Source organism: Solenopsis invicta, chromosome 16 (assembly GCF_016802725.1).
Source record: "Solenopsis invicta isolate M01_SB chromosome 16, UNIL_Sinv_3.0, whole genome shotgun sequence".
NCBI lineage: Eukaryota > Metazoa > Arthropoda > Insecta > Hymenoptera > Formicidae > Solenopsis > Solenopsis invicta.
The window spans coordinates 24827509-24850826 of record NC_052679.1 but is presented as its reverse complement, the minus strand read 5'-3'; the positions used below and the strand labels follow the sequence as shown (position 1 = coordinate 24850826).

General features: G+C 33.9%; 5 protein-coding genes across 8 annotated transcripts in view; 3 read left to right on the top strand and 2 right to left on the bottom strand.

Annotated features, from left to right (window-relative positions):
* Positions 1-206: 206 nt before the first annotated feature.
* LOC105193872 (uncharacterized protein DDB_G0272420) lies at positions 207-8587 on the bottom strand. Of its 3 annotated transcripts, none has more exons than XM_039458462.1 (9): positions 6336-8587; positions 4245-4783; positions 3633-3761; positions 2544-2684; positions 2031-2159; positions 1531-1794; positions 1158-1253; positions 1008-1079; positions 207-778 (listed from the first exon to the last, which is right to left on the bottom strand). In XM_039458462.1, the coding sequence occupies exons 2-9, from the start codon at positions 4387-4389 to the stop codon at positions 708-710; spliced, it is 1047 nt and encodes a 348-aa protein (XP_039314396.1). In that variant the 5' UTR covers positions 4390-4783; positions 6336-8587; the 3' UTR covers positions 207-707. The 3 variants fall into 3 exon arrangements, with proteins under 3 accessions (XP_039314396.1, XP_039314395.1, XP_039314397.1); XM_039458461.1 differs by having other exon boundaries at positions 7570-8587; XM_039458463.1 differs by having other exon boundaries at positions 8055-8587.
* Positions 8588-9029: 442 nt separating this feature from the next.
* Positions 9030-16963, bottom strand: LOC105193824 (fibrillin-1). 2 transcript variants are annotated; one of them, XM_011158433.3, is made up of 8 exons: positions 16850-16963; positions 13493-13585; positions 12171-12332; positions 11643-11777; positions 11338-11475; positions 10474-10746; positions 10154-10303; positions 9030-10028 (listed from the first exon to the last, which is right to left on the bottom strand). In XM_011158433.3, exons 2-8 carry the CDS (start codon positions 13575-13577, stop codon positions 9964-9966), a joined length of 1008 nt encoding a protein of 335 aa, XP_011156735.1. In that variant the 5' UTR covers positions 13578-13585; positions 16850-16963; the 3' UTR covers positions 9030-9963. The 2 variants fall into 2 exon arrangements, with proteins under 2 accessions (XP_011156735.1, XP_011156737.1); XM_011158435.3 differs by lacking the exons at positions 12171-12332; positions 16850-16963 and having other exon boundaries at positions 13493-13807.
* LOC105193825 (protein eyes shut homolog) lies at positions 16784-19544 on the top strand. The gene is made up of 6 exons (XM_011158436.3): positions 16784-16964; positions 17476-17613; positions 17950-18078; positions 18196-18348; positions 19071-19184; positions 19269-19544. Exons 1-6 carry the CDS (start codon positions 16895-16897, stop codon positions 19334-19336), a joined length of 672 nt encoding a protein of 223 aa, XP_011156738.1. The 5' UTR covers positions 16784-16894; the 3' UTR covers positions 19337-19544.
* Positions 19545-21147: 1603 nt separating this feature from the next.
* LOC105193822 overlaps positions 21148-23318 on the top strand; it is a 66290-nt gene continuing 64119 nt past the window's right edge. The window contains exons 1-2 of the mRNA XM_039458906.1: positions 21148-21548; positions 21676-21721. The gene's annotated coding sequence lies outside the window, so the exon portion shown is untranslated. The remainder of the gene's footprint in view (positions 21549-21675; positions 21722-23318) is intronic.
* LOC105193820 (39S ribosomal protein L51, mitochondrial) lies at positions 21992-23299 on the top strand. Its single transcript, XM_011158424.3, has 2 exons — positions 21992-22145; positions 22576-23299. The coding sequence occupies exon 2, from the start codon at positions 22581-22583 to the stop codon at positions 23055-23057; it is 477 nt and encodes a 158-aa protein (XP_011156726.2). The 5' UTR covers positions 21992-22145; positions 22576-22580; the 3' UTR covers positions 23058-23299.

The following is a 23318-nucleotide window of genomic DNA, read 5'->3' as shown; positions in this document are numbered from 1 at the left end:
ATGTATGTGATTGTCATTATCTTTATTTGTGCACCGTCTACCGCGCCTGACTCGTATTTGCCGCTTTTACTTTTATTCTAATAATAATGATTTCTGTAATGTTTTAATCATTACAGAATGAATTTTATTTCACAAATAAATATGCCGTGTGAATCATTAATAACGAATCGTAAAATTGGACACATGTTAATGAAAAATTTGTCACATTGCATTTTACATTATATCTTTATTCATTAGGCTCGTAGAGAAAAAAACAACAACACTTTTGTAATATAAATCAAACCCAAGCTATCAATTAAGTCTAATAAGAACTCGATCGGTTCAGCCGTTTCTCAGATCCAATAATATATTTTGGATCTATTGGCTGGCAAATGGCTGGCTCGCGTAAAGATACATAAAACGATTTCGCACTATGTGCTACTATGTCTCTCAATAAGAAACAAAACCAATGACATTAATAATTTAGTAGATTCGTCGCTTTTCTGGTAAAGAAACGCTGATTCTCTTTGGCTGTTTATAGCTGCTAGTTAAAGTAACAAATTTACATTAGTCAAGCGTTTTAATTTAAATAACAATTTAAATAAATAAGATGATAAATACGACGATACGCATCTAAATTGCATAAATTAACAACTTATTTTTTTTTTTTAAGTATGCTAATAAATCGAGGTCTTATGCTGCTAAATACGAATCGTTATCTACCATCTTTAGCGCAAAAAGAATTTTGCAATAATAACAATGATAGAAAGTATTCTATACACCTGCCATCTTGTTGCACCTAGAAAGTAAAAAAATTTAATATATTACGTTAATAATTAAATTAATAAGCTTAGTAATTAAAACTCTAATTAAATATATTGAACAGGTAGTTTTAATGTGTTTTTAGAGATCTGCTGTTAGAAACTTTCTAAAAAAAAAACATGTATTCTCTAGTTTGAAGAATTATAACATTGATATATATATATATATATATATATATATATATATATATATATATATATATTTACCATTATCACTGAATTGAACACAATCCTGCAGCTCCCCCATCAATGTATAGCCTTCGGTACAAGTGCAAAAGCCTGTGTGAAGAAATATAGCATAATTTTTAAAATTGAATCTTTGTAATAATGAAAGGTAATTATCAAACGGTTCTGTACCGTCAACACAGTCTACTTTTGATTTCCAGGTCGAATTTGAATCTTTTAAGGTTGTCGTAATACAATGATGGTGAGTTTCGCAACGACCGCCCAGTTCTGAAATGCAAAATTTCTCAGCATTACGTATACGTCGATTCGAATGATGAAATTTGACATTAAAAATCCGTATTTTTATCTCGCATTTTGTTTTAAACTTGCTTATTAATTCTAATTCCACTTTCTATTTAATTTATCTTTATGAGATTAACACACACGATTTTATTTAATTTATCTTTATGAGATTAACACACACGATTTTATTTCGAATTAATGCAATCGAGCGATTATGTTTAGCGGTAAACGCGAGCAAGGATCTAGGTATTCGAATACTCGCCTACGTCGACGAAGCATCGATAACCGCGTCTGTGAGAACCGGAGACGCAATCACACGTCTTATTCGCGCCGCATTGGCTATGCTTCAAGAACAGTTGGCATTGGGACTGCTGCTCGCACTTCTCGCCGATCCAGGAAGCGGCTTTCAAACACCGTTGATCGCTCTTAGCCAATACGTAATCCACTTTGCAGTCACATCTGTTGTGTATGCACTTCGAATTCTCCACAATGCATTCGTCATCGCTGTTGCAGTGCTCGCCCAACTCTGGAAAATACAGAGATTTAGATTTGGTAAATTTAGATTTTATAAATATTAAGCTATTTTTTATAAACTTCATGATAAAATTCAACAAATCAATTTTTTTTATCTTGGAGAAAGTTTTTCATCTATGTTTCATTTAATATTCGTTGTTTTAAAAAGAAATGTAAATTAATAGTAATGTAAATTATTCTCATAAAAATTCTAGATTTATAATAATTTTTATCGATTATAGCACTTACTGGCACTCGGCAGACAACTAGTATTATCTGGATTCGCATGATGACGCAAACCGCAAGTGCAGAAACCGTATTCGCAAAAAGTATTCTTGATGTGACAGTTACGATTCGAGCGACAACGTTTTCCCAAACCTAAATGTGCACACAAGAAGAGATTCGAGTATATATGGTAGGTTTACCTAATTACGAGCGTAAGTCGACGTTTATTCTGTTAACCGACTTTTCCTTTACATTTGGTCTTCGTCGTGTAAAGAATTGCAAACAATCGTAGGTAATTCATGAGCGATAGAAGTAGTGCTAACGGTAAGAAACGAGCAGCGTTATTTTGTAATGTTACGAGTAATCATTCATAATTTCACCTCCGCGCGCTGAATGTGGCATTGAATAGAACCGTTCGTGGTGTTTCGTATTATTAGACACTAACTCGAGTTATTTATTTTTCCCATAGATGTGCATAATGAAAGGACTAGTCGGGACTTGTGGGATACTTCCCAAGAAAGGCTGTAACCAACTCACCGACGGACTCGTAACACCTCCCGTCCGTGAAGTGGGAATCGTGGGCGCACTGACAAGCACCTTCTCGACATTCCGATTGCGGTGTAAACGTGAACTCACACTGGATGTCCTCCTCGCAGGGATCGCCGATGCGAGTAGCCACTGTTGAAATAACGTGCCTTATGAGTCGCTCTTTTTGCGTATTTCGTCACGTCTACACTCGAAGCTTCCTTCTTTGCGATTGCGCTATTCGAAGACGGCGCATAATCCAGAAAAATTTTGAGCGTCAGAGTGCACGGAATAATAGTACAATCTTTAATTAAAAACACGTGAATTCAATCTTAATCATGAAAATTATATAGTTTTTTTGTTTTCATTCACGATTCACTCTCATTGTAATTTTTCACTTTGTATGTTGCTTTCTGTATTTTATTACGTTTATCATTTATATATATTATGTATCCCAACTATTTCAGACGTGATTTTAATTTTTAATTAATATGCAACTGAAAAAGACCAACATATTAATTATGTCAATAGACAATAATTAAATAAAATCTAGAACAACTTCTTAATTTGCTCATTGTTGGGCCTTTAATGACGTTGTTGTTTTGTCGATCATAAAATGTGGAACGAATATCGGATCGACGGAATACTGACCTCGTTTTTTGAACATTTACTTATTTTAAAAAGAGACTTTATTCAATCACTTTACGATCGTGTCGAAAGGGCCCGTTGTCCAGAGACGGATCTACGCCGTCCTGACTCATTCATAGAAATTATTCGTGATCTCTGTCGGCTCAACGAGCACGACGAACGACACGCTCCAGGTGAGGCGGGATCGTGAGAAAGGAACGGATAGGAATAGGGATGAACAGATATCTCCGCGGGATCTCGCATTGCTGAGGTCGATGACATCGTTCCCTTCGAATAATTAGACCGAGATCGGCGAGTGCAGCGCTCGCTATCTCTCGGCGATTTTTAAAAAATCCTATTTTACTCTCAATTTACGATAATGTTATAATTGTAAATTAACACGCATAATTAACGTTTGTATCACATTCAAGGAATGTGATAAGACATATGTGATTAAAAGAGTGTTTGAAGTACCTCTCAGACATTTGTAGTTATTGTCACTCCTGAACTCGATGTAATCGTCTTTGCACGAGCAGGTCTGCTGGTTCCGGCAAAACGCATTCGGAATACAGTCGACATCGTATTTACACTGGGAAAAGGTTTCTGGAAAAAAATTCGTCTCATTTGTGACGCGGTATGTTATTTTTCTACAAACGGTACAATATTACTTAATATTAAATAGCATTCCTGAAATATTATACGAGAAGTCTGAAACATAAACCGATCGTTATGCTAAAAATTCGTGCTTCTAGTAATTTTGATATCATTACAGTTTACAAAGGAGGAAAATAGAGAAAAGAGGAAATTACGTAAAATTACGTAAAGCGTCTAATTAAAAAATAAAGGGATAAGGAAGACGCCAGCGGATGTATGAAGCAATCGGCTTTGTACGTTCGCTGGCCAATTCACCGTGACACAACGAGCACGGTCTAACAATCGATTAGACACGATCCGTGAAGAATGAACGACCGAAGGATCTTCATATTTCACGGCGGTTGCGCGCTCCGGTACGCTCTTAAATCCTCATCAATTAACTCGTACATAAATGAAAGTCTAATTGCGCCTCGCTGAACTCTGTTCGCTTACTATTGCTGTGAACAGCGCTACTGCGATCATTGCATCGCAGGGACGGATCCTCGTTGCCGTTGACGTAGGTGATCGTCGCGCAGACGGTAACGGGTACGAGGACGAGGAGCCCCGTGAAGCCGCATACCGTCCACGTCCTCGTCATCCTCGCGACGACGACGGCGGCGGGCGAACGCCGTGCACGAAACGTTTCATCACCGCCGTCGGCCGACTTATTGTCATTTTCGGATCCCGCGAGTGGAGATCGTGGACCGATCGTCCCGATCGCTCGAAGGCCGCCACGTCACGATTCCGGCTCTTCGTTTAGCTCACGATGACGCTCTCATTGTTTCCTCGCCCGTCCAATTGTTGCGCAATCGTAGGCAGGGATACGTGGGTACATCCTCGGACACGGACATCATCGAGGCGTATCCCTCGACAATTGTCTGTTGCCTATGTCTCTCGCTTCATCCTCGCTTCATCCTCGTCCTTCGTCCAAGGCGCGCCGTCCACGAAACCGCCGCGGCATTCGATCGGTCCTCAACGAATCGATCTGGAATCTTATTCGAGTCACGAGATCTCGTTAGGCATTCCGTATAAAAAGATTATGAGATTCTGACTCGAACCGTTAGAGCCGCTTCGCGGGAGACCAATTTTCCACGATCAATTTTCATTTCGCCTTTCAAAACTGATTAAGATTCTGAAATTTCTGGTGATTAATCAAACTACTCGACTTTTTCTTCAGCATATTAATAAAAATATCGATTCTTTCCATTGCTGGGTTCTCACATCAGATTTAACTGATTCCCGACCTAGAAGAAACGTTTCTTTTGCTTTAATTTACATTTATCATGGATAATTACAACTGTTGCATTAAATTTAGATCAAAATCGTGTTACGCGCGTAACTGGTAATTATCGTTTAATTTTAGTCATTTTTAAACAGCTAATTTTAGACGTTCCAATTCACAAACGATCGCGTGCGAGCGAACGAGCGAGCGTCGCTATAGCATCGTCTTGTTTCGTCGATTTCGACAGGCGGAAGATGCAGTTTGAGCGTAGCGAATCGACTTCAACTTAAACGTGCAAATATCGCACATTCATCGGTAGTAATCATTGAGAATAGTTTAGTACATGTCAAGTTGTTGTTGACGGGCAACAGGTGCTAAATCGTTCTAACGCGCGCTATTCGCGATTTGAATTAGAATCGCACGTCAAAGCGTTCTAAGAACGAAACGTGTAAATTGTGTTCGTATAAAGAGGAATACAAGCTGTGGACTTATAGAACATTGCTGTGTTTAGAGCATTTATATGCAGATACACAAATATATAAAACCTTTTTATTTTCTAGAAACATAATACACTTTGCGCGCGCGCGTTAACAATTTTTTTCCTTTAGAAGTTTTCTAGTAAAAGATGTGTAGTGTGTTGATATATAGAAATTATTTTATTTCTGCCTAAATATTGAATAAGAATAAAATGATTCCTGTGTCAATGTTGGAAAGATTCTTATATTAATAATACTAAGGATAAACAAATTAATGTAAACATCTAGGAAATATAACGTTTCGTTAATAAGAGATTGACCCATAGTTTACCTTTAACACAGGTTTCTATCTTTGAAGAAATAAAGTCATGGAATAGTAAATGTTACGTTATTGTTTTAACATCTTTCAATTGCTTATATAAGTGATGTTCGAGAAGGAAATTTTTACTCTTTTTCAAAATTGTTGTCTGTTCTTTAAAATTTTAATATTTCCTGGCCGATGCAGTCAGACTTAAATATCACCGAATCATTGTAAACAGTTTTGAGGAGAATTAGAAATGAATTTTCTCTTTTAAAATTTCTTAAGCAATTAAAAGACGTTTTTCTAGAAGAATTGTAATATTGCTGACTCAAGCATTTCATTACACTGTTTCAATAAGAATAGAAGATCGATATTAAAGACAAATAGTAGATCCATCTCTGGTTAACAAAACAAGTGAATTTCTCAGGTGTTGACATTATTTGTACTGTAAATATTATTAATATAATAATATAGTAATATATTGTATAATATATAAAATAATAATATATATTGTTAATATAACAACGTATATTATTTTGATTTACTTTACTATATTGTGTAGACTCTAAGCTTCCGTCTTGATTTTCTTCGAGCGCGATTACCGAGGCGATTACGAGATGCTTTTCAGTGCCGCGGTGTCTATCGACACAAAACCGTGGGCGAAGTTCCCCGCTTTGGATTTCAATGACGGTCCCGTAAACGCTCGAAGGTCGATCGCGTCGAACAAACGAGTTTAGCGTCCTACGTTTCTATAGTTTCGGTTTACGTTGCGCAACACGATGCTACAACAGCAGAAGCCATTGTTATGTGTCAACAGTGCCGTATTATGAGCAAAACTATTCAATTCTATTTATACGTATGTACATTCGCGCGACTGAATCCTTATTCAAACACGATTAGCTGGATAAATCGGCTATCTTTTAAGAAATAAAGATTAAAAAAATAGTAAATGAGACTCGAATATAAAATCGAATGGCTAATAACAATAAATCGGATGGATAATTAAACATTCTTTAATAACTACAATAACATTAATGATGTTAATTAATGTTAACTTTAAATTAATTAATGACGTAATTAAAGCGACGGTAGATCTACATTGATTTAATGATGTCTGGCGTTATTTGCACGGTGCAAGCAACTTGTGCAACTCCAAGCTTTATTGAAAACCCGGCGTGCTGTAATCTCGCTTCCAAAACACATTGTTAAATCGAATAACAGGCAAGCGTAGGAAACGGGCTCCCCTTTGTTCTTTAATTATGAGCGGTCTACTCGGCATTCACCTAACTGTGAGAACCAGGAGCGTAGATCCGGTCTCCACGACTCCGCGATCTTCGCGATTCTTCAAGAAGGAAAAAAAAAAGATTACTGGGTCAAAAAATACTGCCCTTAAAACAGTCGTGCATGCGATATTTTCCGAATTCAAATGCGATAGTCGATTAAACGAAAATCATTTTATTCGTTTTATCACTCACAAGAGAATCAATTAATCTCAATATTCGATAAATAATCAAATAATAAATTTTACATTTTGTTTATTTTCCGTAATTTGAAAGTTGCGATTTTAACTTTATTTTTTATCAATTTTTTTCACTGAACATATAGCGACATTCGATTTGTATAAACATAAGTATTTCTATTATATTAATGGTTTTTTAAATAGTGTCTTTTTCGATATTTTTTATCACGTTTCTCTTACAATATTGCATCTAATTTTCTTTATACTGATAATATTGAGCAAATATTATTAGTAACATTCATTACCAATTTTAATATTACCTTAAATTTGCTGCAACTCGATGTTCTATTTAATTTTTATATTTACGATATGATTCTCTGCTCAAATATTTCTATTATATTAATTAATTGTTTTTCTTTAAAGGTATTTTCTTTGATAATGTTTCATCGTGCTTCTCCAACGATACTGCACTTGCTGTTTCTTATCAACACATAATATTCACGCGTAATATATTACATCTTTCAATAGCTTTTTTTTTTAAATCATTACAACTCGATGTTCAGTTCAATTTTTGCACTCACGCAGGATTTTATATCTCAAATTTATTATATTTCTATTATATTAATTGTTATCTCAAGGCGGTCTCATCTATCACATTTCTTTTACTATATTGCACACACTTGCTTTTTTAAAATTAATATATAATATCTTCGCGATATCTTTCGCGGTATTTTTCTTCGAGATTGTGATACTCCGATTGCTACACACGATTGTTACATCTTACGTCGACGAGATAGATGCTCACGCTGGTCGTGCGCGCCGGCGACTGCACTCCATACAATCGCCGAAGCAAAGCCCGACTGACAGTGCAACGTTCCGCAGCCCCCTCACTGGAGGCCTCCTGAGCACTCCCGCTATTCCTTCGAAGGTCCTACGGAGACTGACCTCGATGTTGAGGTCCTCCAATCCTGATGAGAAAGAAGCACCTTCGGCGAAATTAAAAAAAAAGAATTGAAACTCTGGATCGTAAGATATGCTATTAGATAAGACCGAAGTCTCTGGCATGCGGCTTTATCAATAGCATCTTATAACTGATATAAATTTTCTTGTGGAGCAGCTTTTTTATTTTTTATCTCAAGAATGTGTTGAACACAGATGGAGGTGAGCCTTTCATTGATGGATGGCCCTTGTGCAACAAGAGCAAACAATGCATGTGTAGATTTTTTGCGATGTTTTCGTAAGACACTCATTTAATTTTTTTTTTTTCTTAAACACGTCATCAATCATTGTATTTTTTCTCTTTTTTAATTTTTTCATAATTTTTTCATTATAATTTTTTGTGTTTTCTTAAAAGAAGGTTTATTGTAAGATATTTTACATTTATTGCATAATATATACATATTTGCAATTATTATAAAGATTAAATAGATATTTTCATAAAATCTATCAAATTTCTTAAATCGTTCCATCAGAAATTTTATTACAATGTAAATAATGATAATGTAAGTTTTATAAGTGATATAACAGTATAAAATTAATAATTGACATGAATAATATGTCAATTGCAATAATAAATTCAAACCAATTTTATTTCGACATCCTTATCTCTTCCTTATTGTTATGTTTACTGTTTTGTCTAGTTTTATGAAATTTGAGCGAAGAATTTATAAAATAAAAGAAAGTTAATGTACATTAATTTACGTATTTTAAATATCAGCAATAATTGAGAAAATGATTTCATATTACAATGATTACAATACAATTAAAAAAATGCAAGAAAGAGTTTTTTGTAATTTTATTAGTGTAAGTACCCAAATAGCACAAACAGATATTTTTCAGAGATGTCTCAAAAATATTTAAACTGAAAGAATGAAACGTTTCAGTAGTATTTCGAAATATCTGTGCAAGAAATGTCTTTGGAATAACAAAATGGAATAACAAATTTCTTTGATTCAAACAAACTTTTTCTTTTACTCGAGGAAACTCCTCTCTGTGTTTGCGATTATTGCACTTTAAACTTTAGAAAAAAATATTAACCTTGCTAAAAAGTTACTGAAAAGATTTGAAATCTTTCTAATCGTAAATTTTTTAATACAGTAAATTTAAATAACACTTAAACTAAAGTACTTTAAATTGAAATAAATATCTGTACGTCGACGCGCGCATAAATAGGACTCGATTCATAATCGGTACTAGCACTTTACAATTAATAAATACGAAATTATCTCTGAGTGTTCAAATCTACATAAATAAAGTGATAAAGTAATCTATCATTAAAGCTTGAACAATGCCGTTCATCTTGCTCTTTCTTTCCCGTTTTTCTTTCTCACTCTCGAACTATCATTATGACAGTTCTCATATGTACATATTTATACAGGAAGTTCATGCATACATTTTGATTCGCGAGAGACCGTTTACGTAAGACTAGTGCGTGTTAACGCAATATTTTTATTACTCGTGAGAAACTCGCGAGATCTCTCTTAAGAGTCTTTGCAAATGAGAAGTCTTGCAAATGATAACATGAATAATTACAAATTGCAGGTAAACAATCCAAGAATAATTATCTCCTTGGTCACGGCGGCTCTACACACGTATTTTTCTTCATGAGATTCTGTTTCTCTTACGCATGCACGATATCATGATCAGAAGTTCAACTTCATTGACTTACAACGAACGTCGAGTATACCTCTTCGGAGAAATCATAACTTTGTGTTTCACGAAAGGATAATTAGCGCTATCACAGAGAGAATTAGCGACGAGATCACTGCGACGGACGAGCCTGCAAACAAAAGTTGCTCTAAGAATTTCTCAAGCGAATAAAGTCGAAATGCATCTTTCGAGCAAATAACTGTTTCCTCGTTTTGCATAAAATGCGACGTGTTGAATACACCACTTTTCACTTACCGGCGTTCACGCATTTGTTTTCGCTAAAAGTGTAATTATCGGCGCACGTGCATATGTTAGAGTTGCAAATCATAGACTTGATTGGCGGGTCGTTCTCGTAATCCTCGGCCTGGTAACACTCGTAATCGTTCGCGCACTCATCGCCGATTGCTGCAAAACGATGAAAACAATTGAATTTATAATTCGCAACGAACGCAATCTTTCCTGTGACAGTTTAGTTATCTCTCGCAGAGATTTTTATATATTAATTATTATTCTAATTGGATTTTTGAAAACGTAGTGATTCTACGTAAAATTATCAGTCGGAGGTTTGCAGGTACCTTTGTTGAAGAAACACCTCGTTAGCTCGCGTTCGTAATGAAAATTCTGATCGCATTGGCACTTTTCGTCGACGCAAATTGAGAATTCGAACGTCGCCTCGCACTGTATCGACTCCGTACATTCGTCTTGCATCTCTTTGGCAGCCGGCAAACACTTCGTATTGTTCGTATTTAGCACCATTTCGGCCGCACATCTGCATGTCATGTCGTCAGTGCAGATACTACCCTCGATGTGCGAACACTCCTCGTTTTTCGTGCATGGTTCATCATATTCTGCAAACGTGATATTATGTTGATCATATACTTGAATAATATATAATTTATGAGTGTTTGCCGAAGATGATATTTGCAATCTCCCCTCAAATAGAATTAATACGGTGCACGGCGATCAACATTATTTCATTAGATTGCACAAACTATTAAATAGTAGTGAAGTAACAAAAGCATTTTTAGTATGACTTTGATAAAACTGTAATTAATTTAATTGGCAATTAATTTATTAAATAATACCAATAGCGTTTTGTGTTAGCACCGATAGAATTAGTAATATTATTTATAACAATTTGGTAGAAAGAAATGTGAAATTAGAATTATCAATAAATTACAAAATATAAACATTTTATAGTAATCAATTTTGCCAGTTAAATTAATTAAAGGTATTGATTAAATTCTCCGTTTTAATTATCGGAAATAAAGGAATCCAAGGATCTTTTGCCGATCAAAAATTCTTTTCGATAACGTTATAACAAATCAATCGACGTACGAATCAATCAAAGTCCAGAAATTATATTTAGATTCAAGGAAAATTAATTTGTAGCTTTTCCTTACATTATTCTGTCTGCAAGACATTATTATAACACTTACCGACCATTTTCCAGCATGCTTTGTCTACGTAATAGTAATCAGATTTACAAACGCATTTATTATTCTCACAGGTAGTATTCGCCAAAAACGCTAAGCATTGATTTTCATCTGTGCAAGAAGCCTCGATCGAGTCAGCCTCTGTTTAAAGAAATCATATAAGCATTATACGTGGAACTACTAGACACAAATAGTTTTAATAATTTAATTAATTGAAAAGCATCAAATTATATTTGAGTTAGAAACATTTCTAAGATTACTTTCGCTTTTTGCTAGAAACAAAAATTTGTATATCTTTCTATGCTTACTTAAGACGCAGCCTCGCCCGTTGTCCGCTGGCACGTAGTTTTTCGAGCAGACGCATTGGCGAATAGTATCATTACAAATTCCGCCCGGGAAATTACAATCTTGGTTGAGCCTGCACGTTCGATAGACTAACGGAGCTAAAAAAAATCACCTTTTTCAAAAAATTCGCCAAATAAAATAAAAGCTTTAAAGCTCATATCAAACAATCTATTAAAGATTAAGAGAATTGCGAATTAAATTTAAAAATTTAAGAATTTGACTAATTAAATGATTTTAATTTTAAACTGTTTTATTTTAATTGATTAAATTCTAATTTCCAATTTGCAATTTTCAGGGATTAAGGATGTATTACACCCATTTTTATAAATATTTATACTTAAAAATAAACTATATACACACAAAAACTTTTAATTTTTTAAAAATAATTTTTGATCCAGGTAGAAAATCTGTATTTTTTACATTATTTTAAAAATAGGTGTAATATACATTCTTAATTCACTTATTGTTAGTCGTGTTTCCGGTCGTATCACCTGAAATTTTCTTTTCGTGCATAGATGCATTGATGCTAGAGCAAGGTTGAACGTCAACATCTACCATCGGACACATGCAATAACCCCCTTTGCAAAAAGCATCTCTGGGAAGTGTCGATAGGTTCCTACAATCTGACGTGTTTACGCACGGGATATGTATGTCTGCAATTGAATTGATCGTTCAGAAAGCACGAAGAAAAGAAACCAAAGCAAAAAATAAGAAGGTTGTACCAGGTATTTATTGTTCCGTTTTTCATCCCCAAAAAATTATCATAAACTAGGTTATTAAATGTATAATGAAAATACATGATAGAATACATTCTAAATCTCTCTGACTTACACCTCCAAATTTGTTCTAGAATTTAAAATAGATAAATTCCTCGATCTTTGATTTACAACCCTTATAGAAATTAATCAGTTTAATAGTTTATTATTTATTCATTATAATGAATATTAAAAGCAACAGTATTCTATAAATTTATTAAGAAATTGAAAAATATATAAGCATTGTACATGTATATCTCGAGAGATGTAGATAATATACCTAAATAACGTTTTTAGGCAAGATTCAGTTAGTAGGCAAATGCTATGTTAGGTGATAAGCATATATACGGAAGTGTGTGTTTATATTTCGATAAGAAAATACGTTATTATGATTCATTTGTGATTCATATTATTACCATAAATCTTAACCGTTAATCTGCATATTTAAATTCGAACTTAAGTGATTCAAACGTGTATGATTGAGCAGTTGTAATTATTACAAATTACTACGTTATCTACAACTCGCGATATTTAAAGCCAATTTAGTTAACTTTTAAAATAATAAAATTATTAAGAGATGCGGTAGCGTCTCGCGTTAAGTACATATATTTAAAAAAAATTTTTTTTTAACCAAGTATATAATTGTATAATTAAAATTTATTTTTTGCACGGAAAAAATGTATATTTGTTCGAGAATATATTTTTTTTCGCGCAAAAATACATTTTGAATTACGTAGCCGTAATTAATTTAATTTATATTCACGGCGATAGAAAATTTTGGAACAGACGCGAGACAAATTTCAAGAGAATTCTTCTCGAAAGAAAGGTCATCCAAATATTGTGTATACGACGAAACGGTGTTTACACGACAAATGTTATCTCTTTGTTCTGTATGATCATGCCAACTGTACATGCTTCAAAGTCGTGCCGTTGAATCTCGTGTGAAAATTTGCGATGAACACTTTTTTTATAATTATCGTGTCGCGGAACACGCGAAACACTTTGAGATTAGCAAGGCAGATCGATCGCGTTGATCGCGAGAAGGATGGTACACTCACCGTGCTTGTAATCTCCGTTCGTAAGACTGATCGCCAGGATGATCGCGCCAAGGATCACGCAAGTCCTTGTGCCGGCCGGACTCATTTCTCCTCCTTACAAAAAAAATTTGAAAAGATCGATCGCAATTTGCGTTTATTCTCTCACCGATCTCTCAATCTACCTACGATCTCAACCGACTCGGCTCACTTATGTAAATCGGTCTGCGATCGAGATCGTTGGTACCGCGCGCGCGACTGGTGAACAAGCAAATCCGGAGAGCCGAGCTTACGAAGTCCTCCTTCCCGTTTGCTGTCTCTCACCCCGCGACCACTCGCTCATAAACATATGTATTCTGTGTGATCCCTCTCTGCGTGCCCGTCCTCTCCCACTACAACGGCGTTAATTTTCTGCCGGCTTGGAACGGATCGGAAGCACCAATGATTCCGATCGGCATTTTCGCGCGCTGTGCTAACAATCGTGCTAAAAATGTATTTAAATATCGTACGGTATCTACGTTCGTTGTTATATACAATAATATCGCTTTTTGCAAAATCATTGTTCGAATTTACTTTTATCACAATACGCGAGTATCGTGTATCTTATTAACTGCGTTGTCTTTAATTACTTTGTTAATATCGTTACAATGCTTCTCACTTTTACATCGATACATGCGCCTATTTTACTTTTATTATCATAAAACATAAAATAAATATTACTGCGTTAATATTGTTATATTGTTTTTTACTGTTAAATCAATGTGTTTTATATCTTTTTATACTAATTATTAATACAGGTATCCTTTTACTAATTGGGTTACGATGTAAGACTTCGATCGTGAATCGAATTAATTGTAGTATCATTTATGTTATTATTAAAACACTATTTGTGCAAAACAATTATTTTATTACTTAAAAAAATTTTTATTTAGTAACAAAATAAATTTTTTTTTGTTCTTTATAATCATAGTTCAAAACTTTGTTCCACGTTTCTTCGCTTTTTATCGTTTATTTCACTCTACGCGTTCATTAATTTGTTCACTTCATTGTTCCCAGTTCTCTTTCCCTCAATCAATTTCAATTCTTATAACATGAAAACCAGATAAAACTAGATTTAAACGAAACTATGACCTTCGCGAATTGTTACACTGTTAACCAAAAGTTAACAATCAACGATCACAAGTTTTTATTGCATTTGCTCTAATAATTTGCTACTTTTGCATATTTCATGTATTATTTATAAATATTGACACTTGCAGATGTTATGCACATTGTTTATAGAGATCCACCACATATTAAGTGAAATATTCAGTATAAGTATTTATCACGCTTTCTTCATTTCCTGGTAATTTCCGGTGTACGTCGCATTTTACGGGCTGTCAATGAGATAAATGTGACTTGTGTCGCGAATCGCCGTGAACTAAACGTATATAATTACAGCGTCAAGTATCACGCGAAAGTGTAATGTAAGCGATAGTGTAAGGCCACATCTCGTATTGTAACTATAATGAATCGGATGTGGTTGAATTAGCAGAATAATTGCTATCACGGCACAAACTGTCGTTGAATAAACGACGTTGGTCAATCGTCCTAACACATAATTAAACAATGTTAATCGTATTAATTATGTCATCGGCACAGCGTTCCAACGCTTTTTTTTGTTTAATCATCCGCCTGATTTACCGCGGGAAAAAACGTCGAAATCGAAGTAATAATATTAGTCGTTTTTACTCAACGTTCTCATAACCTTTGTTTTGAACTTGTATAAATGAGACCCAATAAGTAACACAGAAATTTTCCGCTGCCTTTCAGCTTCGTCCGATCACGAATTCGCAAATCGATGACACAGCACGTTTCCTGTTTTCATTTTACACAATACAATATTGAGAAGCAATAATTGTCGTGGCGTTTCAGCGTCTTTCATAAGCAACAATTGATCTCAGTGTATTCGTTCACTGAACTTTTCTCTTTTCAAGTAACTGAATAAATCAATTCAACTCAATAAATCAATTAAAGATGAGGAAAGCGCTTTTTTTTCTTTTAAGAGAGCATGTATTTAAATGAATCAAAATTAAGGTTTTACTTTGCAAATTTTTTGTGAAAAATCTTCTATTATAAAATTTAGTGATGACATTATCATTTTCAGAAGTATCGCATATAAAATGTAAAAGATTGAAACCTTTTTAAAAACTTTCCGCAATAATTAGTGCAGCACGGCGATACATTGCAAATTTTTTTCAGAAAAAATAGAAAGAGCTAAAGAAGTTGTGTTGATTTCATTAAAAGATTATACAGTGATCACTACTGCTGCCACAGAACTTATTAGAAAGAAAATGGTGTAAACTTTATAAAATTAAAAGATAGATCTAATGATCCTAATGCAACCATTTTTTCAAAATATTGCGTTTGAATAACACGCCAGCTCAAAATTAACGTTATAGTTTTTACTATAAATTTTTAATTGTTCTTTTAATTGCAACAAAAAATTAAGCATCGTAAAATAATCCTATGCCAAGGATTAGTGTTTAGATTGTGAGCAGCGGCCACGTACCCTTAGAAATGTATACAATTAAGGATTCTATGCCATTTTCCTCTTTTGATCAGATAATTCTTAAAAACATTTTTCGTTAAACGACTAAGTCTGATTTCCATTACTAGAGCACTTTTCGTTGCTCGACTAGATAGCCGGATCTTCCAATGTCAAAGGATTAGCTTCGATGAAAGGGTTTATATCATTTTAAGGATTGCTTTAAAAGGTGGAAATGCGTAATGGCATAGACATGTAAATAGAGACCTCGAGAGGCAATTCTTCAATTTTCATACATGTAAAATCATGTATATATAATTGTAAATTACAATTAAGTAATTATTGTAAGAAACAAAAAAAATTTGTTTTAATTATTAAAATTGACAAATCTTACAAGATAAAGTGTGTAAAATTGCAAATTGATCGATTGATCAATTCGTTTTTAAGTGGTCACGCGTTTTTAAAAACATGATTTAGATAAACTTAAAGCGACACCATTTTATATTATTTTTTATAATAAAATTTAAATGTCAAATAGAGAAAAATGTGATCTCTACAATGGAATAAACACTACTTTCTTAACTCTTTTCGTTTTTTCCACAAAAAATTCGTTAACTTAGATCCCGTTTTGATTCGTCTAAATTGATTCTATACATCCCCTTAAATAAAATAAAATTAATGTTTTTGGTATTTTTTTTTTGTCAACGTACGCATTACGTACGATAAATGAAATCTCTGATTCATTCCGAGCGGGATATCGCTAGATACGCCTAGAGATAAGACGTTTATCTGACCAGGGCGTATATGCGACCCATAGTGGAAGGTGCGTCGCGAACATGCTATCTAACAGTCACCTGTATATGTCTCACGTTCGCACTTGAGCACAGATCTTTGTTCCAATGACGGCTTTCGTCTGCATCTCCCTCATTTTCTTCTCGCTCGCCGACTACGTCTCCTCTCAACAGAACTGTGAGTGTACCCGAATCACGTGAATTACTGTGTAAATATCCCGACGTGAATCTCGACGCAAGTTGATAACGTTACATCCTACATGCGGTGAAGAAGTTTCAGAGATTTAACTATATAAGTTAGGAGTTTTTTCAGAGGTCTCTCTTGAACATACAAAAAATAAGACTGTCTCTTGGATCGCGTAAGGTGATCGCTTAGATTCTAGAAAAACTCTAAATTTTTTAGATGCCTTTCACACATTTGAAATAAGTTTTAGTTTTCTAACAGTCTTTGAATTCTATTTTAAAAGACATTTCAATCTTCTTTATATTTCTAATCTTTTATATATTTTTTATAGTTAGTCTTTTAGACTGTTGCATTATTTGAAATCAATCGAAGTATCTAGGTGATTGCAAATCATGTTAGAAATTAATCAGACAGTTCATCGCCATTTAATTCATAATTATCTTTCCAACAATTATTTTTAAATTCATTTTCAATTATAAAATTAGACCATTTTTGATTGTTTTAGCGCACACTCTCAAATTCGTCGGCCAACCATGCGAGAGGGACATCGATTGCATCCAAAATGCATTTTGTCGATGGCAAGAGACCTGTCTGTGCGATCCGTTTTACGCGCCAAGCCTCGATAACTCGAAGTGCACTGCAAGTAAGTTCACTATCAAATATTTTTCAAGCAAGAGATAATCAAAATAGCAATGTTGCGCAAAAGAGATTTGACTCATTAAGAAAGAGATGACAAATCAACAAACGCGAACAGAGTTGCTGACAGTATCGCATGCACACAATTTTTTATTTTTTCAAAGTTTCCTATGATTTTTGTTGTTTTACAATTGATATAATTTGTCATCGATTTAATAACGTTAAGCAAGTCGCGTCAATAAATTTATTTTGCATGCACATCAACTTGTTATATTTTCTTTCCTGGCTTTTTTTCCATAATAAGATTATTTTTGAATAACAAAACATCTTGCGTTTTATGCAGCTGTTGGGCTGAGCTGCAAGGACAACTTTGAGTGTCAAAGCATAGCAAACGGCGAATGCAAGCAGAACACGTGCACCTGCAAAGATGACTTCTACTTGGACAACAGTAATTCTTCAAACTGCATTGGCAGTAAGTAAGAATCATGATACTTGTATTGAGATACAAAAAAAATCGGAGAAAACATCAAATTCTGTTTTCAACAAATATGTAGTTGAGTAATTGAGATACAAAGAAGAAATGTTGCAGGACCCGTTAGAATCGGCGATCTTTGTCAACTAAATACGAATGACAATATGTGCCAGGACAGTTTTGATTATGCGTTATGCATCAACGAGAAGTGTCAGTGTTTAACAGGATATCATTTCGTAAACGAGACAAGAAAATGCGTACAGAGTAAAGGTACGTATCTGTATTTTTCTTTCCTCACGAAAGGAAAAAAAGATAATCGATTGAAATTATTTTTTCTGCGCCAGAAGAAGAAGGTCAATAAAGAAGACTGTAGTATTGAGTATTAAGGGAGGATTCTGGAAAACAAAGCAATTTTCAATATTCATTTTTATGTTTCTTTAAAGAAAAGCTATTAAGCATACACCGAAAGAACGGTTTAGCTAAAGTATCTAAAGGTTTAACTGAATACAAATCTGAAAATACCTACCAAAATAATTATGTTGAAAGCTGCTTGCAACAACGTTAAAATTTTTTGCAGCATTGATCATCATACACTTGAACATTCTTAACAATTACTTTGGCAATTTAACAAAATTATTTTTACACCTGTATCCCGCTAAATTTTTAGCTACTTAAGCAAGAAACTATTCTTTCCATTTAGAAATGTTCACATTTAAATTATATGTATAAATTTTTGAAAGTCTCTAAATTTTATATTCTTGAAGCTATAAAGCTCTACCCAAATCATGTCCTTAAATGTTTGTCATCAAGAAATGCTTTTTAAAATAAAATGTGCATAGCTTCCAGAATATTAAATAAGAAGCTTTTAAAAATTTGTACATATAATTATATACATAATTATAAACATAAATAAATATCCAAAGTCTTACACTTTTATGTGCAATAACTTTCCTTTAAAAAAATCCTATTTACGTTGATTTATCGTTTCACAGGTCTATACTATACTTGCTCGTACAGTTACGAGTGCTATGAGAATGACAGAGCGACAGACACGATGGAGTGTCAGAATCGGCAATGCGTGTGCAGAGAAGGGGAACGCTGTAAAGGTTAATTACATTTAATTGAGCCGTTACAAACTAATTCGGTCCAGCTCTATCGAGTCGCTTGAGTTTTTATTTTTTTTTTCGCAGGCTCGCTGATGACAACTGCCGGGACGCTCGTGATAATCTTGTTCTTCCTACAACGAATCGCTCGCTAGCAAATTAGTGCGTGGAGTATTCAATTGTTTCAATCGATTTTATAGTGCCATTTGACGCACAAAACTGAGACAATTCAGCGTAAAGCATGTAAATTACAGTTTTAAATTTAATGATTTTTAGTTATTTTGAATTTAATAACTTAATAATTTCTTTATATACCATTTTATAATGCATTTGTACTTTTAATAAATAATCTTGATACATTTTGAAAAACAGATATAATAAAGAATTTCGTAAATTATTAGACTATCGAAATAAGAAAACGTTGATAGTGTAAATGCAGAAGAAATATTTATCTTATTTTGCTTATTTTTAATAGATTCTTTCTTATTTTCTTGTATTCTGAAATTTGGAATACGTATTTTTAAATTTATTTATACATTTATCTATTTTATTTTTTATTTTCTTATTCTTAATAATTAACTTACTTATCTGTATCTTTAATTGCAGGATTGGGTAACTATTATAATTGGAAAGTTTTAAAAAGCAATAACTTTTAACTAAACTTAGTTAATTTTAAATAACTTAATTTTTAAGTTTAATTATTTTTAAAACGTAAACTTCAACTTACTAACTTTTTTCCTAAATTAAAAATTTATTTATGAAAAAAAATTGTAAAAAATTTATTCTTAGATAAAAAATATTTATTATTTAATATGAATTTCATTTGCGTATAAAATGTTAAATTTATTTGATGATTGATATTGCAATTGTTTTATTAATCTAATATTTAAAAAATTACGGCGTTTAAATTTAATATAAATAAATTCTTTCCAAAATGAACTTTTAATTTAGCTTAAATTAATTAAATTTAACTTACAATAAAATAACCGTTAATTTCTCACTTACCGACTCGACGCACAGCAGCGGAGTCGTAACGCCACATTAACCTGTAACACACAAATACGAAATCTATGAATTAATGCTCGAATGACACAATTAACATTAAAAAATTAATAATTTAATAAAGTTGTAAAATTTAGTCAAATTAATCATTTCTTTTCTCAGTGCGAGTACTCACCCAGGGTTGTTCCGCCGTTGCCGGATGCCCTCCGGGCCTCCGCCTCCTCTCAGATGGATTCGGTACACAATACCACACACGAGAACGATTTATCAATTACAATCACGCATTAATTAGTAACAAGCAACGCGCGCGCGACACTTTGTTCCGGCTCTAATCGAAGCGGATTTTATTACATCACGATATCACAACGTATATCGAGAGGAACATACCGCGAAGATATGATCCAGATGTGAATGCATAGATTGATATTCCGTCGGAATATTCATTTCACTCCAACGTATGTTATACACAAAAATTTAGATTCACTTCACTGTATATTATACATAAAAGCTTGACTACATTCTATTTTATATTATACACAAAACTTGAATGCAGTTGTACAAAAAGAACCCGCTCGACGTTGATGACGTCACGCGAAGGAGGACGCGTATGAACGACGTGAACATCGCAGCTGATTGCAGCGAGTCCCGTCCACCCGTCCGCTGCGACGTTCACGCCATTCGGCGCCATTCTTACGCGTACCCCTTCGCGTAACGTTATCGACGTCGAGCAGATTCTTTTTTGTATGTAACAACTACATCCAAGTTTCCGTGTGTAACATAAAATAAAATGTAGCTAAGTTTTTGTGTATAACATACAATGGAGTGCATCCACATTTTTATACATAACATACATTGCAGCGAAATAAGTGTTCCTACGGAATATTGACCTACGCATTCGTTTCGTATCTGGATCATATCCGCCACGACGATGCGTAGCGCGATATTCCGTCAGAACATTCATTTCACTCCAATGTATGTTATGTATAAAAATTTGAATGCACTTGTATGTTATATACAAAAACTTAGGTGCAGTTGTACATATAAAAAGAATCCTCTCGACGTTGATGACGTCACGCGAAGGGATCGCGTACGAATGGCGCGAACGTCGCCGCGGACGGGACTCGCTGTGACCTGCTGCGACGTTCGTGCCGTTCGTACGCGTACGTTATGATATCATGATCTAAAGTCCGCTTCGATTAGCGTCGGGATAAAGTGTCGCGCGTTGCTTTTTGATAATTAGTGCGCGATCTTAACTTGATCTCGTGTTCGCGAGTATTGTAACGTATTGTGCATTGACGGGATTGACGCGATCTGAGAGGAGGCGGAGGCCCGGGGGGCATCCGACAACGGCGGAACAACCCTGTGGTGAGTATCCGCACTAAAAAAAAATTGTTAACTTGGCTACATTTTCCAACTTGATTGAATTATTAATTTTTTAATGTTAACTGTGTCGTTCGAGCGCTAATCTAAATTTCGCATTTGTGTGTTGCAGTTCGACGTGGCGTTAAAATACGACTCCGCTGCTGCGCGTCGGGTCGGTGAGTAAAAAATTAACGCTTGTCTTATGTTAGTTTAAAAAGTCTATTAATTTACTTAATACAACTTTTTATATCATTTAAAATTGTGTGTGTGTACGTGTGAATAGATAGAGAAGTAGACATCTTAAATGAGATGGAAGGTAAAAGAACAAAAGTTCAATTAGAAAAAATAATCTTTGTGATTAAATAATGTACATACATACATTCTTGCTTTGGAAGAAAAAGAAACAAAGAAAAAGCTCAAACAAAATTCGAACAATATAAAATTAGATACGTAATTGCGTTTAACTGCGCGTGCGCTTTAATCAGCTGATGTACATACAACTCAACTTCCTCGGGTTGAAATATTATGGGAGTGTGTGTTTATTCGGTTAAGACGAATATAATTTCCTGTTCTAACGCACGTGGCATTTGAGAAAAAAAGGTAAGTACCATTAACATTTAAATAATAATCCATAATTCCATAAGCTTAGTGTCGTCCACATTACATTAAAGAACTTGTCGCAGAAAAGTTAGGTTAGTTTACATTTTAGATCAAGTAAGATATGTACATACTGTTCTTTTTGCTTATTGTAGTTAAGAGAAATTGCATGACAGACTGATAGTGTATATACATTTATTATACAATATTATTTATATAAATTTCTATCATACATAACAGATATATGTAAGCCTTGGTAGTGTATTTTATTTACAATATCTCACAAGATTTTTACACTGTTATTATTATTGCAAAAACAGACTATATAGTTATAAGCCAAATTTAAGAATAATTAAAATTTATATAAATAATATTATATAGTAATACGTACAATTATTTTTTCAATATAATTGCAATATATTTTTCTTTTTAGAATCTATGTCTTGGATTGTGAATTCTATCCGCGTTGCTGTAAGCACGTGGACGCCACAGATGACTTCGGTACGGTTTCGTTATCACGCGGACAAGCTAGCGAAAGGTCCCCTGATACGGCGATATGGATATGAAGATCCTATAGATATGAAGGGCCTTCTTCCACGTGAAAGCACTAAGCAAGTATATCCAATGCCGATTTATCGGCCAAAGGACGCTTGGTCCGAGAAAAAGGCACTGTTTGGTCAAAACGATTACATCGACATCCTGGGCTCGGGTGCCATACATCCCACAAGAATTTTATACAATGTACCCTCATGGTTGAGGGGTGTCAGTGGCAATGAGTTTCAGGTCTTACTGAGGAAAAAGAAAATGTGGGCGAAAGGCGTATTTCCAATCGCGAGACCTACCAAGTGGAGACAACTACATAAGAGAATATTTTATCTCTATAAATACTTAAACCGTAAAACTAAACATAATTAAACTGTAAAAGATTTAAGGCCAATATTCATAGTCTAGTCTTAAGACTATTTTAATTAATGTCTTAAGATGCTAATACATGGTTGTGCGATTGATTTATAATGTATCTCTGTTCTTAAGATGAGACTTTAAATATAAAAATGGATTATGATTACTGGCCTAAATATCTATGTAACAAAGTTTGTACGTAACTAAAAATCTGTACAAAACGTCATTAAATGCTAATTAAATTCTCAAATACAACCTTTTTTTCAACAGTTTTTA

What these genes read in the sequence shown, in the direction of transcription:
- LOC105193825 (XM_011158436.3), top strand. Translation starts at nt 16,895, where the DNA reads ATGACGGCTTTCGTCTGCATCTCCCTCATTTTCTTCTCGCTCGCCGAC. An exon ending in CGTCTCCTCTCAACAGAACT is followed by an intron (nt 16,965 to 17,475) that starts GTGAGTGTACCC and finishes TGATTGTTTTAG; the next exon opens with CGCACACTCTCAAATTCGTC. An exon ending in AAAATGCGTACAGAGTAAAG is followed by an intron (nt 18,349 to 19,070) that starts GTACGTATCTGT and finishes ATCGTTTCACAG; the next exon opens with GTCTATACTATACTTGCTCG.
- LOC105193824 (XM_011158433.3), bottom strand. Translation starts at nt 13,577, where the DNA reads ATGAGTCCGGCCGGCACAAGGACTTGCGTGATCCTTGGCGCGATCATC. An exon ending in GAGGTGTTTCTTCAACAAAG is followed by an intron (nt 10,304 to 10,473) that starts GTACCTGCAAAC and finishes ATCGTTTTGCAG; the next exon opens with CAATCGGCGATGAGTGCGCG. An exon ending in AAACAAATGCGTGAACGCCG is followed by an intron (nt 10,029 to 10,153) that starts GTAAGTGAAAAG and finishes TTTTGTTTGCAG; the next exon opens with GCTCGTCCGTCGCAGTGATC.
- LOC105193820 (XM_011158424.3), top strand. Translation starts at nt 22,581, where the DNA reads ATGTCTTGGATTGTGAATTCTATCCGCGTTGCTGTAAGCACGTGGACG.
- LOC105193872 (XM_039458462.1), bottom strand. Translation starts at nt 4,389, where the DNA reads ATGACGAGGACGTGGACGGTATGCGGCTTCACGGGGCTCCTCGTCCTC. An exon ending in TAGCGCTGTTCACAGCAATA is followed by an intron (nt 3,762 to 4,244) that starts GTAAGCGAACAG and finishes ATTTTTTTCCAG; the next exon opens with AAACCTTTTCCCAGTGTAAA. An exon ending in GAGGTGTTACGAGTCCGTCG is followed by an intron (nt 2,160 to 2,543) that starts GTGAGTTGGTTA and finishes GTGCACATTTAG; the next exon opens with GTTTGGGAAAACGTTGTCGC.